General features: G+C 46.6%; 1 protein-coding gene across 6 annotated transcripts in view; it reads left to right on the forward strand.

Annotated features, from left to right (window-relative positions):
* The first annotated feature begins 269 nt into the window (after positions 1 to 269).
* Positions 270 to 18,308, forward strand: part of pde5ab (phosphodiesterase 5A, cGMP-specific, b) — a 264,229-nt gene continuing 246,190 nt past the window's right edge. For 5 of the 6 annotated variants that reach the window (XM_041194077.1, XM_041195659.1, XM_041194787.1 and 2 more), the window contains exon 1: positions 1,347 to 1,531. In XM_041194077.1, the coding sequence (XP_041050011.1) occupies positions 1,434 to 1,531 (98 nt within the window). In that variant the 5' untranslated portion in view covers positions 1,347 to 1,433. Of the gene's footprint in view, positions 321 to 1,346; positions 1,532 to 18,308 lie in introns of those variants that run through there. The other variant, XM_041198053.1, reaches the window with a different exon arrangement.

The raw sequence follows: 18,308 nt of genomic DNA on the forward strand, positions 1-18,308 counted from the left end.
CATTTCCAAGATGACTGATGTGTTAAAAAATGCAATAAAATGATAAGTAGAGCCAAAGCAAAAATGAGGTCTAAAAGCAGGCACTGTCTGACAGGGCCAAATATATATGTACCTCATATCCATGAATTGTTTGTGATAAATGATTATGACAGATCAGGTCAAACACGCTAGAGGATGTTTTGTGTGTGGGAAACTGAAAGCCCGTCGATAGTGAAATCCTCATCCGTGTTTTGGAGGTGCTCTTCGTTTCGTTTGTTGCCGGTGACTTTTAGGGACTCTTCTGCAGGTTGAGGCGGCCAGCTAACGACCGGAATTTTAGGGTAGGAGCGGGTGAAAGAGGATTTTTTTTGCTCCTGTGTTTTGCTCGCTGTCTCCCTCTCTCTCTCTTTTCGGCGGGGAGTTGCTTTCTCAGTAATCGGCTGCAGTCGCCCGAGCTTCAAGGGCAGCAATGTAAAACCGGAGTGATCGGCCGGGAGGTTAAGCTCGGGAGAGAGAGAGTTACAGTCCGGGGAAGAAAGAGTGACAGCCCGGGGGGAGAGACTGACAGCCGGGAAAGAGAGTGACAGCCCGGGGAGAGAGAGAGTGATAGCCCGGGGAGAGAGAGTGATAGCCCAGGGAGAGAGAGAGTGATAGCCCGGGGAGAGAGACAGTGACAGCCCGGGGAGAGAGAGAGAAAGTCCGGGAGAGAGAGTGATAGCCCGGGGAGAGAGTGACAGCCCGGGGGAGAGAGAGAGAGAGAGTGACAGCCCGGGGAGAGAGTGACAGCCCGGGGAGAGAGAGTGACAGCCCGGGGTGTGAGTGACAGCCCGGGGAGAGAGTGACAGCCCGGGGAGAGAGAGAGTGACAGCCCGGGGAGAGAGTGACAGCCCGGGGAGAGAGAGAGTGACAGCCCGGGGAGAGAAAGAGTGACAGCCCGGGTAGAGAGTGACAGCCCGGGGATAGAGAGAGTGACAGCCCGGGGAGAGAGAGTGACAGCCTGGGGAGAGAGTGACAGCCCGGGGAGAGAGAGTGACAGCCCGGGGAGAGAGTGACAGCCCGGGGAGAGAGAGTGACAGCCCGGGAAGAGAGTGACAGCCCGGGGAGAGAGAGAGAGAGACAGCCGGGGAGAGAGAGACAGCCGGGGAGAGAGAGACAGCCGGGGAGAGAGAGACAGCCGGGGAGAGAGAGACAGCCGGGGAGAGAGAGACAGCCGGGGAGAGAGAGAGTGACAGCCCGGGGAGACAGTGATAGCCTGGGGTTGGGGGGGTGGGGGGGGGGGGGGGTGCGGGAGAGAGAGAGAGAGAGAGAGATAGCCGGGGAGAGAGAGCCTGGGAGCAGGGGGGTGTGACAGCCCGGGGAGAGTGGGAGTAACAGACCGGAGAGCGGGTGGGTGCTGGGTGACAGGCCGGAGGAAGGGGAGCCGAAGGCAAGGAAGGTCCCAGCCAGCCGGGACCATGGCGACTTACAACCCCACCGAATACGAACGCATGGAGGCTTGGCTGGATGATAATTTAGACTTTGCACATTCATACTTTGTCCGGAAGGCCACCAGGTAAGAAGGGTTAAACCAATGTTTTTAATGAATTGTGCTCAACCGATCGCACGGCTTAAAGTGTGTTTTTTAATTTTAATTGACTGCAGTTTGCAGAGGATTCATTGAGGCAAATTAATTTACAGGTCTATTGTCGGATGTGGTAGGCAACGGTGCGGTAACGATAAAATAACTTTGTAATGCTTAAATGGGAGATGGGACAGTGAAAAATGTTCATTACTGGTTAGGTGTGAATGCCGGCTATTACAAGTATTGCTACATAATCATATCAATGATAATATTTTAGTGGAACATTTACTATACCCTTATTGTGTCATGTGCTACTGGCAAGCTGCCAAGTTATAATAACGTCGATTTCATGACTTCACGGAATATCAAGAAATCATCCTTTTTCAACATGTTTCCCCCACATCCCCGACATGTATGACCAAATTTTCACTACAACGGTAAACAATGACACGCCACAGTTAATAGTGAAGAGTGTCACACATTGCTGTAGGTAGGCACAGCACATGTCAGATTAAGGTTATTAAATGAGTATTAGATAAATAATCCCTGAAATTGAAATTCATGGTGAAAATATTGTGGTATGAGCACAATCTTTCAGAAGAAACAGTGAAGAAAGATTTGTTCACAGCAATCATAATTATGCTTTATTAATTAACATACTTCCTAAGTAGCAACATGCAAAAAAGTGCCAGAAAGCACTGACATTTTTCTGACAATTTAATGTGAAAAATCAAAACATCATTTTCAAATTATGCACCCACACTACTGTTAGGGAGTGAGTTCCAGGATTTTGATCCAGTGACAGTGATATATTTCCAAGTCAGGATGGTGAATGACTTGGAGAGGAACTTCCAGGTGGTGGTGTTCCCATCTATCTGCTGCCCTTGTCCTTCTCCGTGGTAGTGGTGTGTAAGGTGCTGTCGAAGGAGACATGGTAAATCCCTGCAGTGCATCTTGTAGATGGTACACACTGCTGCTACTGTGCGTTGGTGGTGGAGGATGTGAATGTTTGTGGATGTGGTGCCAATCAAGTGGGCTGCTTTGTCCTGGACGGTGACAAGCTTCTTGAGTGTTGTTGGAGCTGCACTCATCTATGCAAGTGGGGAGTATTCCATCACACTCCTGACTTGTGCCTTGTGGATGGTGGACAGGCTTTGGGGAGTCAGGAGGTGAGTTACTTACCACATAATTCCTAGTCTCTGATGTGCTCTTATAGCCACAGTATTTATATAGCTTCTAGTCAATAGTAACCCCCAGGATGTTGATAGTGGGGGATTCAGTGATGGTAATGCCATTGGGCATCAAGGGGCGATGGTTGGATTCTCTCTTGTTGGAGATGGTTATTGTCTGACACTTGTGTGGCGCGAATGTTACTTGCCACTTGTCAGCCCAAGCCTGGATATTGTCCACGTCTTGCTGCATTTGGACATGGACTGCTTCAGACCTGATGAGTCAGGAATGATGCTGAACCTTGTGCAATCATCAGTGAACATCCGCACTTCTGACCTTATGATGGAAGGAAGGTCATTGATGAAGCAGCTGAAGATGGTTGGGCCCTGGACACTACCCTGAGAATAGTAAATGTCAAAAATTATAGGGATTATTCTTTTTCAATTTAGTTGTTACATTAGTGAAGAAAGCCATATGCAAATATATCACTTAATTGCTTTAATATTAATAATACATATACTTTGGATTTGCATCACATTTAAGTGAATAAAACATTCTGGCAATGCTGCTAGACAGTATATGCTATATATTAATTGGGCTTTGATGTTTTCTCCTCAAAAACATTCTGTTTGTAGAGGTTTTTTGTTAAAGCAAATGGCATTCTAAACACAGTTCTCTTATTACTCTGAGATACTTTTTGAAGGTGTTTCTTTAATTCTTATAGCCCCAGCATTGTCAACAGATAACCAGAGGAAGGCAGTGCTTCCATTAACAAACCACAAACAGATTGCATTTCCAGAAATCAATCAATGTTTTCAATATTTTCTTTTGAATTCCTATTTACACTACCAGTTACTTTATGTTAATCAAATAGTAAACAACACAGATGAAGGTTTCAGAGAAATAGGAAACAATCAACAATTTGGCAACACCAATAGCATTCCGAGGTTATAACAAGAAGCAGAAATTAATGTCACTCTGTGGGCATCTGCGTGACCAAATTGACTGATGAGATGATTAATGGATCTGTCTTCCGTAATAAGATATGTATGTTTCAGAAATTCATAAGTAAAACTGCTAACCTGCAAAAAATGATATCTATTTCTGGTGATGGCATTATTGGATGTTGTGGTATAGAGGAATTATTGAGCCCGACATTATGTGGAATCTGAAGCAGAGCTGGATAAATGAATATATTGCTACTGATATTGGTTTGTCTCCTTTTTACTGGCAGCCTCAGTAATTCATCCAGGCCAGTAGCCACCGAGAATAGTTTACATTATGTTAAAGGAATTTAAATTGACAGAAAGAGAGAAATACACAAAACGGCAAGTAGGTTGAAGTACATCTTTGTTTAGGTAACCGAGCTATGTTCATTGGAAAAAGGATTACGGGCTGGATTTTCCTGTGAGCTTGGGAAAACCTGACCTTTTGCATCTCTTAAAATGCATGCCTGACTCATGTCTGACTTCGCCTGGGATCTTTGTCTTTTCACACAGGGGTCAGGTTTGCAGTGCATTTCATGAGCCGTGGTGGAGTTTGTGTGGAGTGTGGGTGGGCGGTGGGCCAGTTAGATGGCCGCCTTGGTTCTCCAACACAGCAGCCCACCTCCCAACATAGTTTAAAGCCCCCTAAACTGCACCTCTCATCCCCGCCTATCCCATGCTACCTATGACCTCTCTTGTTGCTCATGCCCCCTTGCCCCAACCCACCCCCAAGCCACTTCCATACCCCCCTATGTATCCTTCATGCACTCACCCAGTATGCACTATGTATAATCCCCAGTAGCCATGCAATAGGAATGGGAATTATTTTAAAATTATTGGAAAAAATTAAATCTTTAACAATCTAGCAAAACTCAGAATTCAGGGTTTAATTAAAATAATAGATCACATTATAATTGATCCTGAAAAAATTATTCCAGTGCAAAAAAAATTGGAATCCTTTAAGTGCCTATTGGGTTTGTAAACAAACAATAAACCATATCAATGGTATATTCTGTTATTACAGCCTCTTAAAAGTTTAAATCCTTCTTGGATCAAAAGACCACCTGTTAAGCTGAAAATGTTAGCAGCTTTCAAAACCCAGCCAAGCATTCATAATCACTATAGCTATCATAACAAAGGCTTCCAGCTATGTTGCCTGAAACTGACAGAACTGAATGGTGTCCTTTTTCCATTTCAAAGCAAAATACCTGTCAATCAATGGAGAGGAGCAAGTGCAGAGATTTTATTCAACTTTAAAAAGCACACCCCTCCTCCTCCCTCCTGTCCCCTCCCCTCCCCCACCCCTCCCCCACGAGGGCCATCTGTCACTTGCTCATTCTGCTTTCTGCTCTTAATGTCACTATTAGCGCCTCCTTTAGCCAGTACCACCACCGTTAACACCCCTTTGACCTTTTGTTTATGACATCTTTAGCAATCTCTCCTTTGTTTCCACCTATCGCTGGCCTTCTATCCAGCTTCATCTGTTCCACCCCCTTTAAACAGTACATATTTCACGACATTTGTACTCCTCTTTAGCTCTGAAGAAGTGTCATGTGGACTCGAAACGTTGACTCTGGGCAGAGTTTTCCATTTGACATTGGGGGGGGCCGGGCCCCACACGCCTGTGCGTAATATGACACGCAGTGATGTCGGGTGAGAGTCCCGACATCACCGCGCACCATCGTGATATTTCGCCTGGGCGTGTGCGCGATGAAGTCTGATGCGTGCCCACCATTAATTAACTGGCCATTTAAGGCCCTTTAGTGTTCAATCGATGTTGATTTTTTGGCGCCCGTGTGATCTTTGGGTCAGCGCATGGGCGCAATGAGCAGGCGGGTAGGACACATTTGTATTAACCTCATCCACGGGCAGGATAAGAGGGCTCAGTGGGGTCGTGAATCTGCTCTGTGAAGTATTTATTGCTGAAAGTTTTTCAAACTTGCCTGTGTGATCTGCAGCACTTCAGAACACATCCCAGCTGCTTTTTCTGGACTCTTAAGCTTCAGGTCAGCACTCTGCAGTCAGGAATATTTTCCAGGCCTGTAGGTTTCAGGAAGCTTTTCCATAGCCTGAAGTGGGAGCTGATCTGTCCACTGGAGGCACTGGAGGAAGGGAGAGCTAGAAGGGGAAAGTGCCAGGAGTAAACATTCAGCCTCCAGAGGAGCCACCTTTGGGAGGAGAGGCACAGGAACAAGGGGCGCAGGGCCAAGAGGTAGTCCAAGACAGAAGGGGACACAGAAGACGCCACTATCCTGCTGCCAGGGTATACAGGCAGTGAAGCAGCTACCTCAGTATGTCTGAGGTGCAGTGCTGAAGGAGGCTTCATCTCTCAAGGGAGACAGTCAACTATATCTGTCAGATGATTGGGCCTGAGATCTCTTCTAACTGTGTGGGCAGACACCCCATGCCAGTGGCTCTGAAGGTCACAGCTGCCCTCAACATCTATGCCTCTGGCTCCTTCCAGGGCTTGGTGGGTGATCTTTGTGGTGTCTCCCAATCAGCTGTCTGTACTTGTGTCAAGCAGGTTACAGATGCTCTGTTCAGGTGTGCATTGACCTTCATCCACTTCCGTTGGGACCAGACCAGCCAGACACAGTGAACCAGAGGCTTTGCGGCCATTGCTGGCTTCCCCCACGTCCAGGGTGCTAAAAACTGTACACACATGGCCATCAAGGTGCCAGCGGGTGAGCCTGGTGCCTTCGTCAACAGGAAGGGCTTCCACTCCATGAATGTGCAGATAATGTGTGATCACAGAATGCTGATTCTACAAGTCTGTGCAAGGTACCCAGGCAGCTCCCATGACGCCTACATCCTCAGACATTCCCAGGTGCCGGGGCTCTTCAGTGCTCCGGCCCAGTGGGATGGATGGATGGCTGCTGGGTGACAAGAGCTATCCCCTCAGAAGGTGGCTTCGGACACCTCTCCGCTATCCAAGAGCAGAAGCTGAGGAGCGCTACAATAGGAGCCAGGCCTCCACAAGGGCTGTGGTGGAGAGAACCATCGGTCTTCTCAAGATGTGCTTCTGGTGCCTGAACCATTCAGGGGGGGCGCACTCCAGTATCCCCCAGATCATGTCTCTGTGATAGTGGTTGCGTGCTGCGCTCTGCACAATCTTGCGCTGGAAAGGAGGGACGCAGTGGATGATGAAGACGTTGACGTAGTTGCTGCGGCTGCACATGAGGAGTCCAGCAGTGAGTCCGAGGATGAGCACGCATATGGAAATGCTGAGGGGGTAGACGCTTACCCGGGACTCCTGCAGGGAGGCAGGAACACCCGTGAGGCTTTAATCCAGTGAACCTTCAGCTTGAACACAGATGGTCCACCAGGACAAGATTGGGCTGCTGCCTCGATACTCGACACCTAAGTGCAAAATCTGCCAGGTCAGCAACACTAACTAAGGGCTTTGTAAATAAAGCTGAATGTACAACAAATCACTCATTATATGTTTGCCAACCATGCACATGCAGAAGAAATGAGGCACCCTCAGCCATGGTTGCACATCTGCATTTAGTGTGTGAAGCAAAATAACTTATCACAAAGAGAAAACAATAGTGCAAACAATCAAAAAGAAATCATAAGGACCTCATCTCGGGCCAACACAAAAATGCCAGTGAAAAACCCGTGGTGTGCCTAAGGTGCCTTATGTTTTTGTTTTCGGATGCTACGTCCTGGCGCTGCCTCATCGCTCGGAGTAGCACCTGAGCCAACCTGCTGACTCTACCATCCTGTTGGCCTTGATGACCTTGACGGTTGTCCTCTGGCCCGTAGAGCCTGTGCTGGCCCTGCCTGGGAAGGAGCCCCTTGTTCTGCAGCTGGCATCTCCCCAGTCGTCACCGAATGATATGGTCTCTGGGAGAGGGGCGGAGGAGCTGCCACCCTCATCCGGAGCGCCCTGAGAGGTGCCCTCAGAGATGACAGGCAGCTGCTGCGCTGACGTACGGTTGCTTCGGACCTCCCTGCTCACCGCGGATGGATGGGCACCGAGCTGGGAAACTTGGTGCCCAGACCATCTCCCACACTGGCACTGACCAGCTGAGGTCAATGCCAATGTGAAGGCTTACTGGTCAGAATGCATCCCCAGGAAGCTCTGGCGGAGTCTTTCCACGAGAGTCGCCACTCTTTCAATGGAGGACACTTGGCGCTCGGATATGTAGCTCATTGCTCCACAATGGATAACAAGCCAAGCATAGCCTCATGTATCTCCCCCAGATTCTCCCGCACACCCGGCCACATTTCCTGAACCTGCTGCGTCGCAGACAACTCCAGAGGCACATCATCAGGCACCGACTGAGCATGTGTCTGGTCCCCTGTAGTCCTCTGACTGCTGGCACCATGGGCACTCTCTGTCTTTGCCAGCTCCTCCAGCAAGTTTGAAGTGCTGTCACCACTGTGCCCCAGGACACTAGCTGTTGTTCTAATTCCCACCGAGCTGCTAGTATCTGCGCTGGTGCCTGCCTGGCAGAGATGGTATGGTGCTGGTGAGACTTCAGGCCCCTCAGGTGTGAAAGGGGGCATCTGCTGCTCCTCCTCTGGGCCATGCTCTGATGGTGCTGAAAGGAAGAACAAAGACAGTGGATCAGTTAGCTTGTAGACAATTACGAAGATCATCCCTGATCCCCTGGCTCATTATGCACTCAACCTTCCATAACCAATGGCCCAACAATGTTGCAACAATAACTTAATTTAACAATCTTCAGTGTTTTGACTGTTGGGAGGACAATGCTGACCTCACTGTTGGGCATAAATACCTGGCCGTGGCATCCCAGCCTCACTGACACCAGTAGACCTGGGTGTGTGGTGTCTCTTCAGTTCAAGGGCTTCCTGCTTGAAGTGGCTTAGTATGGACAGCTGTGCCTGGCCGCATCCAGTCCTCACACGCTCTGCCGCGTTCTGCGCATTCTTCTCCTGATAAAGAGAGAAGAGCATTGATTAAGGAAAATTGCACATGGACTCTGTTCACGCATGGCACACCCCAACCAGAGGCCCACCCTCCAGCCTGGCCTGCTCACCCAAACCCCTCTGCTGCAGCCTAGCACCGGCCGCTGTAAGCAGCCTACAAAAGCTTTCCTCGGGAGTCGGGAAATACACTGGGTGGGCCTTAATTGGCCCACCCGTGCCCGGTCCCAATCCACCACCACCCCTCCCCTACCACCAGATGGAAAATTCTGCCCTCTGTCTTTCTCTTCACAGATGCTGTCAGACCTGCTGAGTTTTTCCAGCATTTTTTGTTTTCATTTCAGATTTCCAGCATCTGCAGTATTTTGCTTTTATTTTGTTTTTATCTTAGGTTTTTTTTTAACGGCCAGCGTTGCCAATCATTTTAAAGCACAGCACAGAACATGACAGCAGAGGCTGACAGGACATTTTCTTTTACATTTTTAAATGCATTACGACACTCTCTTCAATGAAAAAAAGTACTGTAATGCCTGTAAAAGTAATGCATGATACATTGACCATCATTGTATAAGTGTTAAGAGTCAACCTACTTTTGCAGGACAAATCCGTATGATGAATCATTGCGTTAAAAACACCTCTACATTACAATGCAGCATCTAATAGTGACGTTTGACAGTGTCAAAACATTTTATACTTCTCTTCAGAGTGTTCCTGACCCCTCAGTGGATTTCCCCAAGTGGTAACAGACTCTCCAAGGAGGTGTGTCTTTTATTAAGGGCTTCCAAAACCCACGCCAGCAAATTAAAATAGTGTGTGGGAGGAGATACAATTTTCTCTGGTCCTCACAATGGGGACCCTGACCTTAGAAAAGGTGCGTGTGCATTTTTCACTGAGCGGTGCACTGAAATCCCAACATGATTTTAGAAAATGACGTCAGCAGATAGGACCCAGCAACCTACCCAAATCTGGCAAATGTCTGATTAATCATGTCTTCTTCTTATCGTGTCCACCGACAGTCTATACATGGCCAAGCCAGAACTGGACACACTTTTGCGCCTTGTTGCAACAGTGCAGGGTTCCTCTAGTGATAGACATTGCAGGAGATGCTGCATAGTCTGTGGCTCAATTCCATATTCACAAGCTGTTGGGCAGATTGTATATCCCCATTTGCTTATGACACCTTTGAACGACCTACACCAGTCCTAAGTCTGTTAAGGCACTTCCTGGTTGCCCAGTTGCAATTAGCTCCTGGGGGAAGGCTTTCATCCAGTAGAATTTCCATCGCTGGGGGTTGTTCGAGACTGGCGAGCCGGTCTTTCCACAAGGCAATGCGGGCTTCAGATGGGGTTGATTGTAATGGAACAACACTGTTCATGAAGCTCTTCCTTGAGTTTAGGCGGCTGGGTGTAGGTGTATGACCATGTAGAGGGTGCCTCTCATCTGATGTTTGACAGAGTCGCTCTTTCTTGCTGGCTACCTTTCTTTTTATATCAGGGAGAGTGCTACCTGCTGGGATATATAGGCTGTTGGTGTTTGTTGGTTTTAAACAACCTGTGATAACCTGCATTCAGAACGGCATCCATCTTCTTAGCATGAGTAGATCTTTCCCATGCAGGGCAGGCATATTCGGCAGTGGAATAGCAAAGAGCAAGTGCACTGGTTCGCAATGTTTTCAAGCTTGTTCCCCATTTTGTGTTAGCGAGCTTATTCAGGATGTTGTTTCATGTGTTCACTTTTGCCTTTGTCTTTTCGATCTGGTTCTTGAAGGTGAGGCATCTGTCAAGGGTGACTCCTAAGTAGATAGGGTGCTTGCAATGTGTCAGTGTTGCTCCACACCAGGTTACTTTAAGCTGGTGTTTGGCTTCACGGTTTCTGAGGTGGAATGCACAAACTTGTGTCTTTGATGGGTTTGCATGAAGGTGGTTTTCTTCATAGTAGGATGTTAGTCCCTCCAAGGCCTCAGAAAGCATTTTCTCCATGGTGTTAAAATCAGTGCTTTGGGCAGTGACACATAAGTCATCAGCATATATAAAACGGCGTGTGACACTGTCTATACATTGGTCATTCGTGTAGATGTTATACAGCAGTGGTGCAAGCACACTTCCCTGAGGAAGACCATTCTTCTGAATACGCCACCTGCTGCACTTCCCACCTAGTTCAACATAGAACCAGCGATTCTGAAGCATGCTTTCTAACAGCTCTGTTAAGTGAATATCTTTTGTCATCTCTAGGATCTTGCAAAGGAAATGTCTATGGTTCACTGTATCATATGCTGCTGACAGGTCTACAAAACCAGCACCTGTTAGCATCCCTTGCTCAAAACCATCTTCGATATGTTATGTGAGGTTGAGCAGTTAGCTTGTTGTTGATTTGCCGGGGTGGAAACCTGCTTGCTCTGGAATGATCTTCTCATCTACAGTTGGTACTATCCTATTGAGAATCAGGTATTCAAATAGCTTATTGGTGTGGCAAAGCAGTGAAATTGGCCAAAAACTCTTAGGACCTGAGGGAACTTTTCCAGGCTTTAATAGTGCTATTACATGTGCCTTCTGCCAAAAATTAGGTAGCTTGTGTGTTGCCAGACAGTGGTTGAACAATTGTAGGAGACATTTCTTTGCTTACTGTCCAAAATGCTTTATCTGCTCCATTGCTATGTTGTCAAGATCAATTGCTTTCCCATGTTTTAGACTAGATATACCAGTTCCAGCTCTTCCATGCTGAATGGTCCAGTGAAGCCAGAGTCATTGCTGTACTTTTTCCTTATCTAGTTGTGCACTTGGTTGTTTCTTGTTAATTTTTCCATTTAGGAGCAACTGGTGTGTAACTTGGTTAGCAGACACATTTGGATGTTGGGCAGTTTTCTTGGGATCACCTCCAAGTTTGCTTATGAGAGACCATGCCTTCTTGCTGTTTTTTGTAAGATCTGTTGTCTCTATCAAGGTGTCCCAGGTGTTCTGACGCTTTTGAGAGATACTTAACATCACCCTCTCACCAGGAGATATTGTTTCCTCTGAGACATACTTCCAGTAGAGTTCAGCATTCTCCTTGGTGAGACCAGAGATGTAGTATGCTCTACAACCTCAGGGGATCTTCCTTCTGGCTGTTTTCTGGACAGCTTTTGCAAACAGGTTGTAGTGCTCAGGTAATGGTTTAATGAGGTTAACCTAATGGTCAAGTGCTCGTGTGAACCCGTTCCAATCGGCCTTCTTGAAGTTGAAGCACCTTTTGAATGGTACGCCGGTTGGTAACACTGCTGCATTTACCTGGATACCAATAGGATAGTTTTGTCTATGGTATTGGGTCTGTGACAAGCTTCTTGCAGAGGCCAGCGATGCCGTTGCTGACAATGGCAAAATCTGGATTATAACTACACTTCCAGCAGGCACTGTGGAAGGAGGCTGGCAATTTAGGATCGTGGCTGAGACTAAGCTGGTTAGCGTCCATCCATTCTTTGACTGCTTCTCCATCGTTGCTGGACTCCTTGTACTCCCTTGGGTACTGTGGCTATTAAAGTCTCCAATGATGATCTGTGGTTTACTGTGCAGGTTGGGTACAGGGTTAGGGAAGCTGAAATCTGTGCCAGGTAGCTTGTACCCTGAGGTCAGTACTACTTTGCTCAGCTCTACAGTTAGAATTTCGAAGTTGTCCTCTGTTTTAGAAGTGGCTTCTACAACTGAACCAGCTTTAAAAAATACAGCACTGCCATATTGTCGATGAGGTCTTTCAATAACCGGGAACATTCCTGGTATTTTTGGGTGGTTGTTCTCACTTCCTCTGTGTGTCTTCTGCAGGCAGAGGACATCACACTGCAACTCATTGCATAATGTAGCGAGAATGTTAGCAGATATAACAGTCAATGCTGGTCTTGAAAAAGACCCGTGTTTCTAATATCGACGACTTGCATCTTCAGGCATGATGTTGGTACTTGATCAAATCAGTGGTATGAAAATATTGTATACACTACTTGCTGTGCGTGGTGTTGGTAGACTTGGTTGAAACAGGGCCGCGTCATGAACGCTTCTACCTTAGCCCCATTAATCCTGTAAACAAGCTATTTTTCATCTTAAGGGCTGGTTTATGATTTTAACAGGAGATACAGGAACCATAAGAGGCCTCAAGCTTGTTGATGAGGAGGTGGAGGCAACGCCAGCCATGGCCGCAGGAGATTATCATAAGGCAGCATAAATGGGGGAAGCTCAAGACAGAGAGATAAGATGATGCTGTCCTTCTTTACCACTTCCAACGGTACAATCACATGAGATGTAACAGTCTTCAGTGTTCTCTACAATAGTGCTAGGGTCCTGAGCTTGGTTCAAGCTCAGCAACGCTCCTGGTCAAACAGTTCTCCTATGCTCACGAGCACCATGCATCCTCAGGCTGCTCAGCTTGTGTGTATGCTGGCGATACAGACCTGGAGGCCTCACACCTGGCTGTTCTGTTACACTCACCTTGCCAAACCAAACAAGCCATCACATAAGCGATGTTTATAAATCATAGAGAGGTGTTTTTTTTATAGGTTGCATTTATTGTTCAAAGTCTGAAGTCATTGGTGAATTTTATGGTGTTTTGCATTAATGTTTGGAGGCATTGATAAATTTTATAAGGCTTCTATAACTTCATGGATTTGATGCAACCAATACAGCCCATAAAATACAGCAATAATCATAAAAAAATTGCACTGAAGTAATTTTCAAGGGCTATATCCTTAAAAGATGAAGAGTGATAAGAGATTTTTTTTTAGGTTATATTGAAACGTAGTTACATCATAGCGCATAACATAGGAAATCGTGTGTGGTAAACTAAATAACAAGTTATGGCAGTTAAAATTTTGGACTTGATTAAAAATGTCATGCCATCATTGTTTTTCAATCCAGTAAAACGGAATTTACATTTAAAAGTGACTTACATTTAGGGTTGTGTTTAAGCGGGAGCTCAAGGTGGCAGTGGCTCAGGTTATTTGTGTTGGGTGTGGGAACGCAGTCATACTCTGGGGCCTGTGGAATTGTTGGAGTTGTGAATACATACACAGCGATTGGGTTTACTGATGACACCTAAACTGCATATTTAAAAGGACCGACAATCTGAAGCAAACAATCAGTTTGGACACTTAGCTGTAGGCCAATTTCAAAATGACACCACTGCATCATCCAAAAACAGCAATGTTACTGGCCCCATTCTGAGACCAAGTTAAAACTGGTTCGAGGGACAGATATGCAGTCAGGTTAACCCTCCCCATGCACCATTCCTGCCATGGGGGATGGGGTGAGGGCGGGGGGAGGGGGGGGGGGGTGTGGGTGGCGGCACGGGTGGCTTATTCTCAGTTATGTATCTTTTAAAACATTTACTAATATAAATAAATATATGTATAAAAGCCTAGGATTACAATTGATTTTTCTGCCCTCTATTCCCTGTTCACTCATATGCTTGTCTCCTCTCCCCTTAAATGGATCTATACTATTCACTTCAACCGCTCCCTGTGGTAGTGAGTTCCACATTCTCATCAGTCTTTCAAGAGGTTTCTTCTGAATTCCCTGTTGGATTTCTTGGTGACTCTCCTATATTGATGGCCTCCTGTATCTACTTCAACAAATCGTTCATAATTTTAAAGGTCTATGTTAGGTCACCCTCCAGTCTTCTTTTTTATCAAGCAAAAGGAGGCACAGCCTATGCAGCCTTTCCTGATATTTTACACTCACTGCTGCTCTCAGGTTGAAGTATTTTCTGAAGTTTGTAGAATGCAAAAACAGCTGCAACTGGTGTGATCAATGCTTCCAGTGGTAGGAAGGTGTAATTGCAGCTTTTTGTGGGAGGAGTAAGTGGGGGCAATTTGGGTCATGGCGCTCGATTTTACAGGTGGGGCATACTGAATCACAGGATTGTTACAGTGCGGAAGGAGGCCATTCGGCCCATCGTGTTTGCACCAGCTCTCCAAACGTGCAACTCACTTAGTGTCATTCTCCTACCTTCTTTCTGTGACTCTGCAAATTCTTCCTTTTCAGATAATAATCAAATTCCCTTTCTGCAGGCCCCGATTGAATCAGCCTCCATTACATTCTCAGGCAGTGCATTGCAGACCTTAACCACTCACTGAGTGAAAAAGTTTTTTCATGTTGCCTTTGCTTCTTTTGCCAATTACTTTAAATCTGTGCCCTCTTGTTCTCAATTCTTTCACGAGCAGGAACAGTTTCTCCTGATCCACTTTGTCCAGATCCTTCATGATTTTGAATACCTCTATCAAATGTTCCCTCAACCTTCTCTCCTTCTTGGAAAACAGTTCCAACCTCTCCAATCTATCTATGTAATTGAAGTTCCCTATCCCTGGAACCATTCTCGTGAATCTTTTCTGCACCCTCTCCAGTGCCTTCACATCTTTCCTAAAGTGCAGCATCCAGAACTGTACACAGTACTCCAGCTGAGGCCAAACTAGTGCCACATACAACTTCAACGTAACCTCCTTGCTCAGTACTCTATTAATAGAGGCATAAGGTCTAGGATACTGCATGCTTTATTTAAGAGAGGTGTTGGTGGTGGTGTAGTGATATTGTCACTGGACTAGTATTCCAGATACCCAGCTCTGGGAACCTGAGCTCGAATCCCACCATGGCACTTGATGGAATACTCTGGACTTAAAAATCTAATGATGACCATAAAACCATTGTCAATTGTCATAAAAACCCATCTGGTTCACTAATGCCCTTTAGGGAAGGAAATCTGCCATCCTCACCTGGTCTGGCCTACGTGTGACTCCATATCCATAGCAACATAGTTGACTCTTAACTGCCCTCAGTTGTATAATTGGCTACAAAGGATTGGAACTGGTCAGACTTGGCATCGACTTAAAGCACTGGAAACGACAAAGGCAAACTTGGCCCTGCTGATGTTCAAAGCCCTCCTGACAGCTGGGGGCTTCTTCCAAAATTGGGACAGCTGTCTCACAGACTAGTAGTCATACTCATGGAATCATACCTTTACAGATAATGTCCGAGACACCACCATCAGCATCCCTGCTGGTTGGACAGGACAGACCCAGCAGAGGTGGCGGCACAGTGGTATACAGTCGGGAGGGAGTTGCCCTGGGAGTCAACGTCAATTCCGGACCTCACAAAGTCTCATAGCATCAGGTCAGACATGGGCAAGGAAACCTCCTGCTGACTACCACATACTGCCTTCCCACAGCTGATGAATCAGTACTCCTCCATGTTGAACACCATTTGCAAGAAGCACTGAAGGTGGCAAGGGAGCAGAATGTACACTGGGTGGGGGACTTCAATGTCCATCACCAAGAGTGTCTTGGTAGCACAACTATTGACCGAGCTAACTGAGTCTTAAAGGACATAGATGCTAGACTGGGTCTGCGGTAGGTGGTGAGAGGACCAACAAGAGGGAAAAGCATACTTGACCTCATCCCCACCAGTTCACCTGCTGCAGATATATCGGTCCATGACAGCATCGGTAGAAGTGACCACCGCACAGTCCTTGCAACAATCTTCAGCCAGAAGGGCCGAGTGGATGATCCATCTCGGTCACCAGCATCACAGATGCCAGTCTTCAGCCAATTTGTTTCACTCCACATGATATCAAGAAATGGCTGAAGGCACTGGATACTGCAAAGGCCAAGGGCCCTGACAATATTCCGGCAATAGTAAAGACTTGTGCTCATTTGTTGCACCCCTAGCCAAGCTGTTCCACTACAGCTACAATGCTAGCATCTACTGGACAATATGGAAAATTGCCCAGGTATGTCCTGTACACAAAAAACTGGACAAACCCAGCCCATAAGTCTACTCTCAATCATCAGTAAAGTAATGGAAGGGGTCATCAACAGTGCTATCAAGCAGCACTTGCTGAGCAATAACCTGCTCATTGATGCTCATTTTGGATTCTGCCACGGCCACTCAGCTCCTGGCCTCATTACAGCCTTGGTTCAAACATGGACAAAAGAGCTGAACACCAGAGGTGAGGTGGCAGTGACTGCCCTTGACATCAAGGCAGCATTTGACCAAGTGTGGTATCAAGGAGCCGGACCAAACCTGGAGTCAATGGGAATCAGGGGGAAAACTCTCCACTGGTTGGAGTTATACCTAGTACAAAGGAAGATGGTTGTGTTTGTTCAAGGTCAGTCATCTCAGCTCCAGGGCAAGACTGCAGGAGTTCATCAGGGTAGTGTCCTCGGCCCAACTATCTTCAGCTGCTTCATCAATGACCTTCCTTCCATCATAAGGTCAGAAGTGGGGATGTTCGCTGATGATTGCACAATGTTCAGCACCATTCACAACTCCTCAGATACTGAAGCAGTCCATGTTCAAATGCAGCAAGACCTGGACAATATCCAGGCTTGGGCTGACAAGTTACAAGTAATATTCGCACCACACAATTGCCAGGCAATGACCATCTCCTACAAAAGAGAATCAAACCATCACCCATTGACACTCAATGGCATTATCATCGCTGAATCCGCCATTATCAACACTCTGGTAGTTACCATTGACCAGAAACTGAACTGGACTAGCCATATAAATACTGTGGCTAAAAGAGTAGGTTAGAGGATAGGAATCCTGTGCTGAGTAACTTACCTCCTGACTCCTCAAAGCCTGTCCATTGTCTACAAGGCACAAATCAGGAGTTTGATGGAATACTCCCCACTTGTCTGGATGAGTGCAGCTCCAGCAACTTTCTAGAAGCTTGACGCCATCCAGGACAAAGCAGCCCACTTGATTGGCACCACACCCACAAACATTCACTCCCTCCACCACCAATGCTCAGTGGCTGCAGTGTGTTCCATTTAGTAGATGCACTGCAGGAACTCACCATGGCTCCTTAGACAGCATCTTCCAAACCCATGGCAGCTACCTGAAGGACAAGGGCAGCAGATGCTTGGGGACAGCACCACCTGCAAGCTCCCCTCCAAGCCACTCACCACCTTGACTTGGAAATATGTTGCTCTTCCTTCACTGTCACTGGGTCAAACGCCTAGAACTCCCACCCTAACAACACTGTGGGTGTACCTACACCACATGGACTGCAGCGCTTCAAGAAGGCAGCTCGCCACCACCTTCTCAAGGGCAACTAGGGATGGGCAATAAATGCTAGCCTAGCCAGCGATTCCTACACTCCATGAGTGAATAAAAGTAAACACTCTTTCAACCTGTCCTATTGCCACCTTCAATGACTTTTGCACACGGACACCCAACTCCCTCTGCCCCTGCATCACCTTTAGAGTTGTATCTTTTACTTTATATTGTTTCTCCATGTTCTTCCTACTAAAAGTAATCACTTCACATTTCTCCACATTGAACTTCATCTACCACTTGTCTGCCCATTCCACCAATTTGTCTTTGTCTTTTGGAGTTCTAACTATCCTCCTCAGTTCATGATGCAAGTTCATATTATCCGCAGATTTCAAACTTGTGCCCTGTACACCAAGGTCTAGGGTCATTAATATATATCTGGAAGAGCAAAGGTTCCAATTCCACTATAAACCTTCCTCCTGTCTAAAAAATATCCATTAACCACTACTCTCTGTTTCCTATCAGTCATCCAATTTCGTATCCATTTATTTTTATGGTCCTTTTATTCCATTAGCTTCTGTGTGGTCTCCAGGAAGAAAAGTGGGTTGGAAACCGACCAACTTTAAAAAAGGCCACCCCACAGTGATACCATGCTGCAAGGCACCTTAACAAGCAGGGAGTGGGAGATTGAGAGATGCTGACCAATTT

This window comes from Carcharodon carcharias, chromosome 1 (genome assembly GCF_017639515.1).
Source record: "Carcharodon carcharias isolate sCarCar2 chromosome 1, sCarCar2.pri, whole genome shotgun sequence".
Lineage (NCBI taxonomy): Eukaryota > Metazoa > Chordata > Chondrichthyes > Lamniformes > Lamnidae > Carcharodon > Carcharodon carcharias.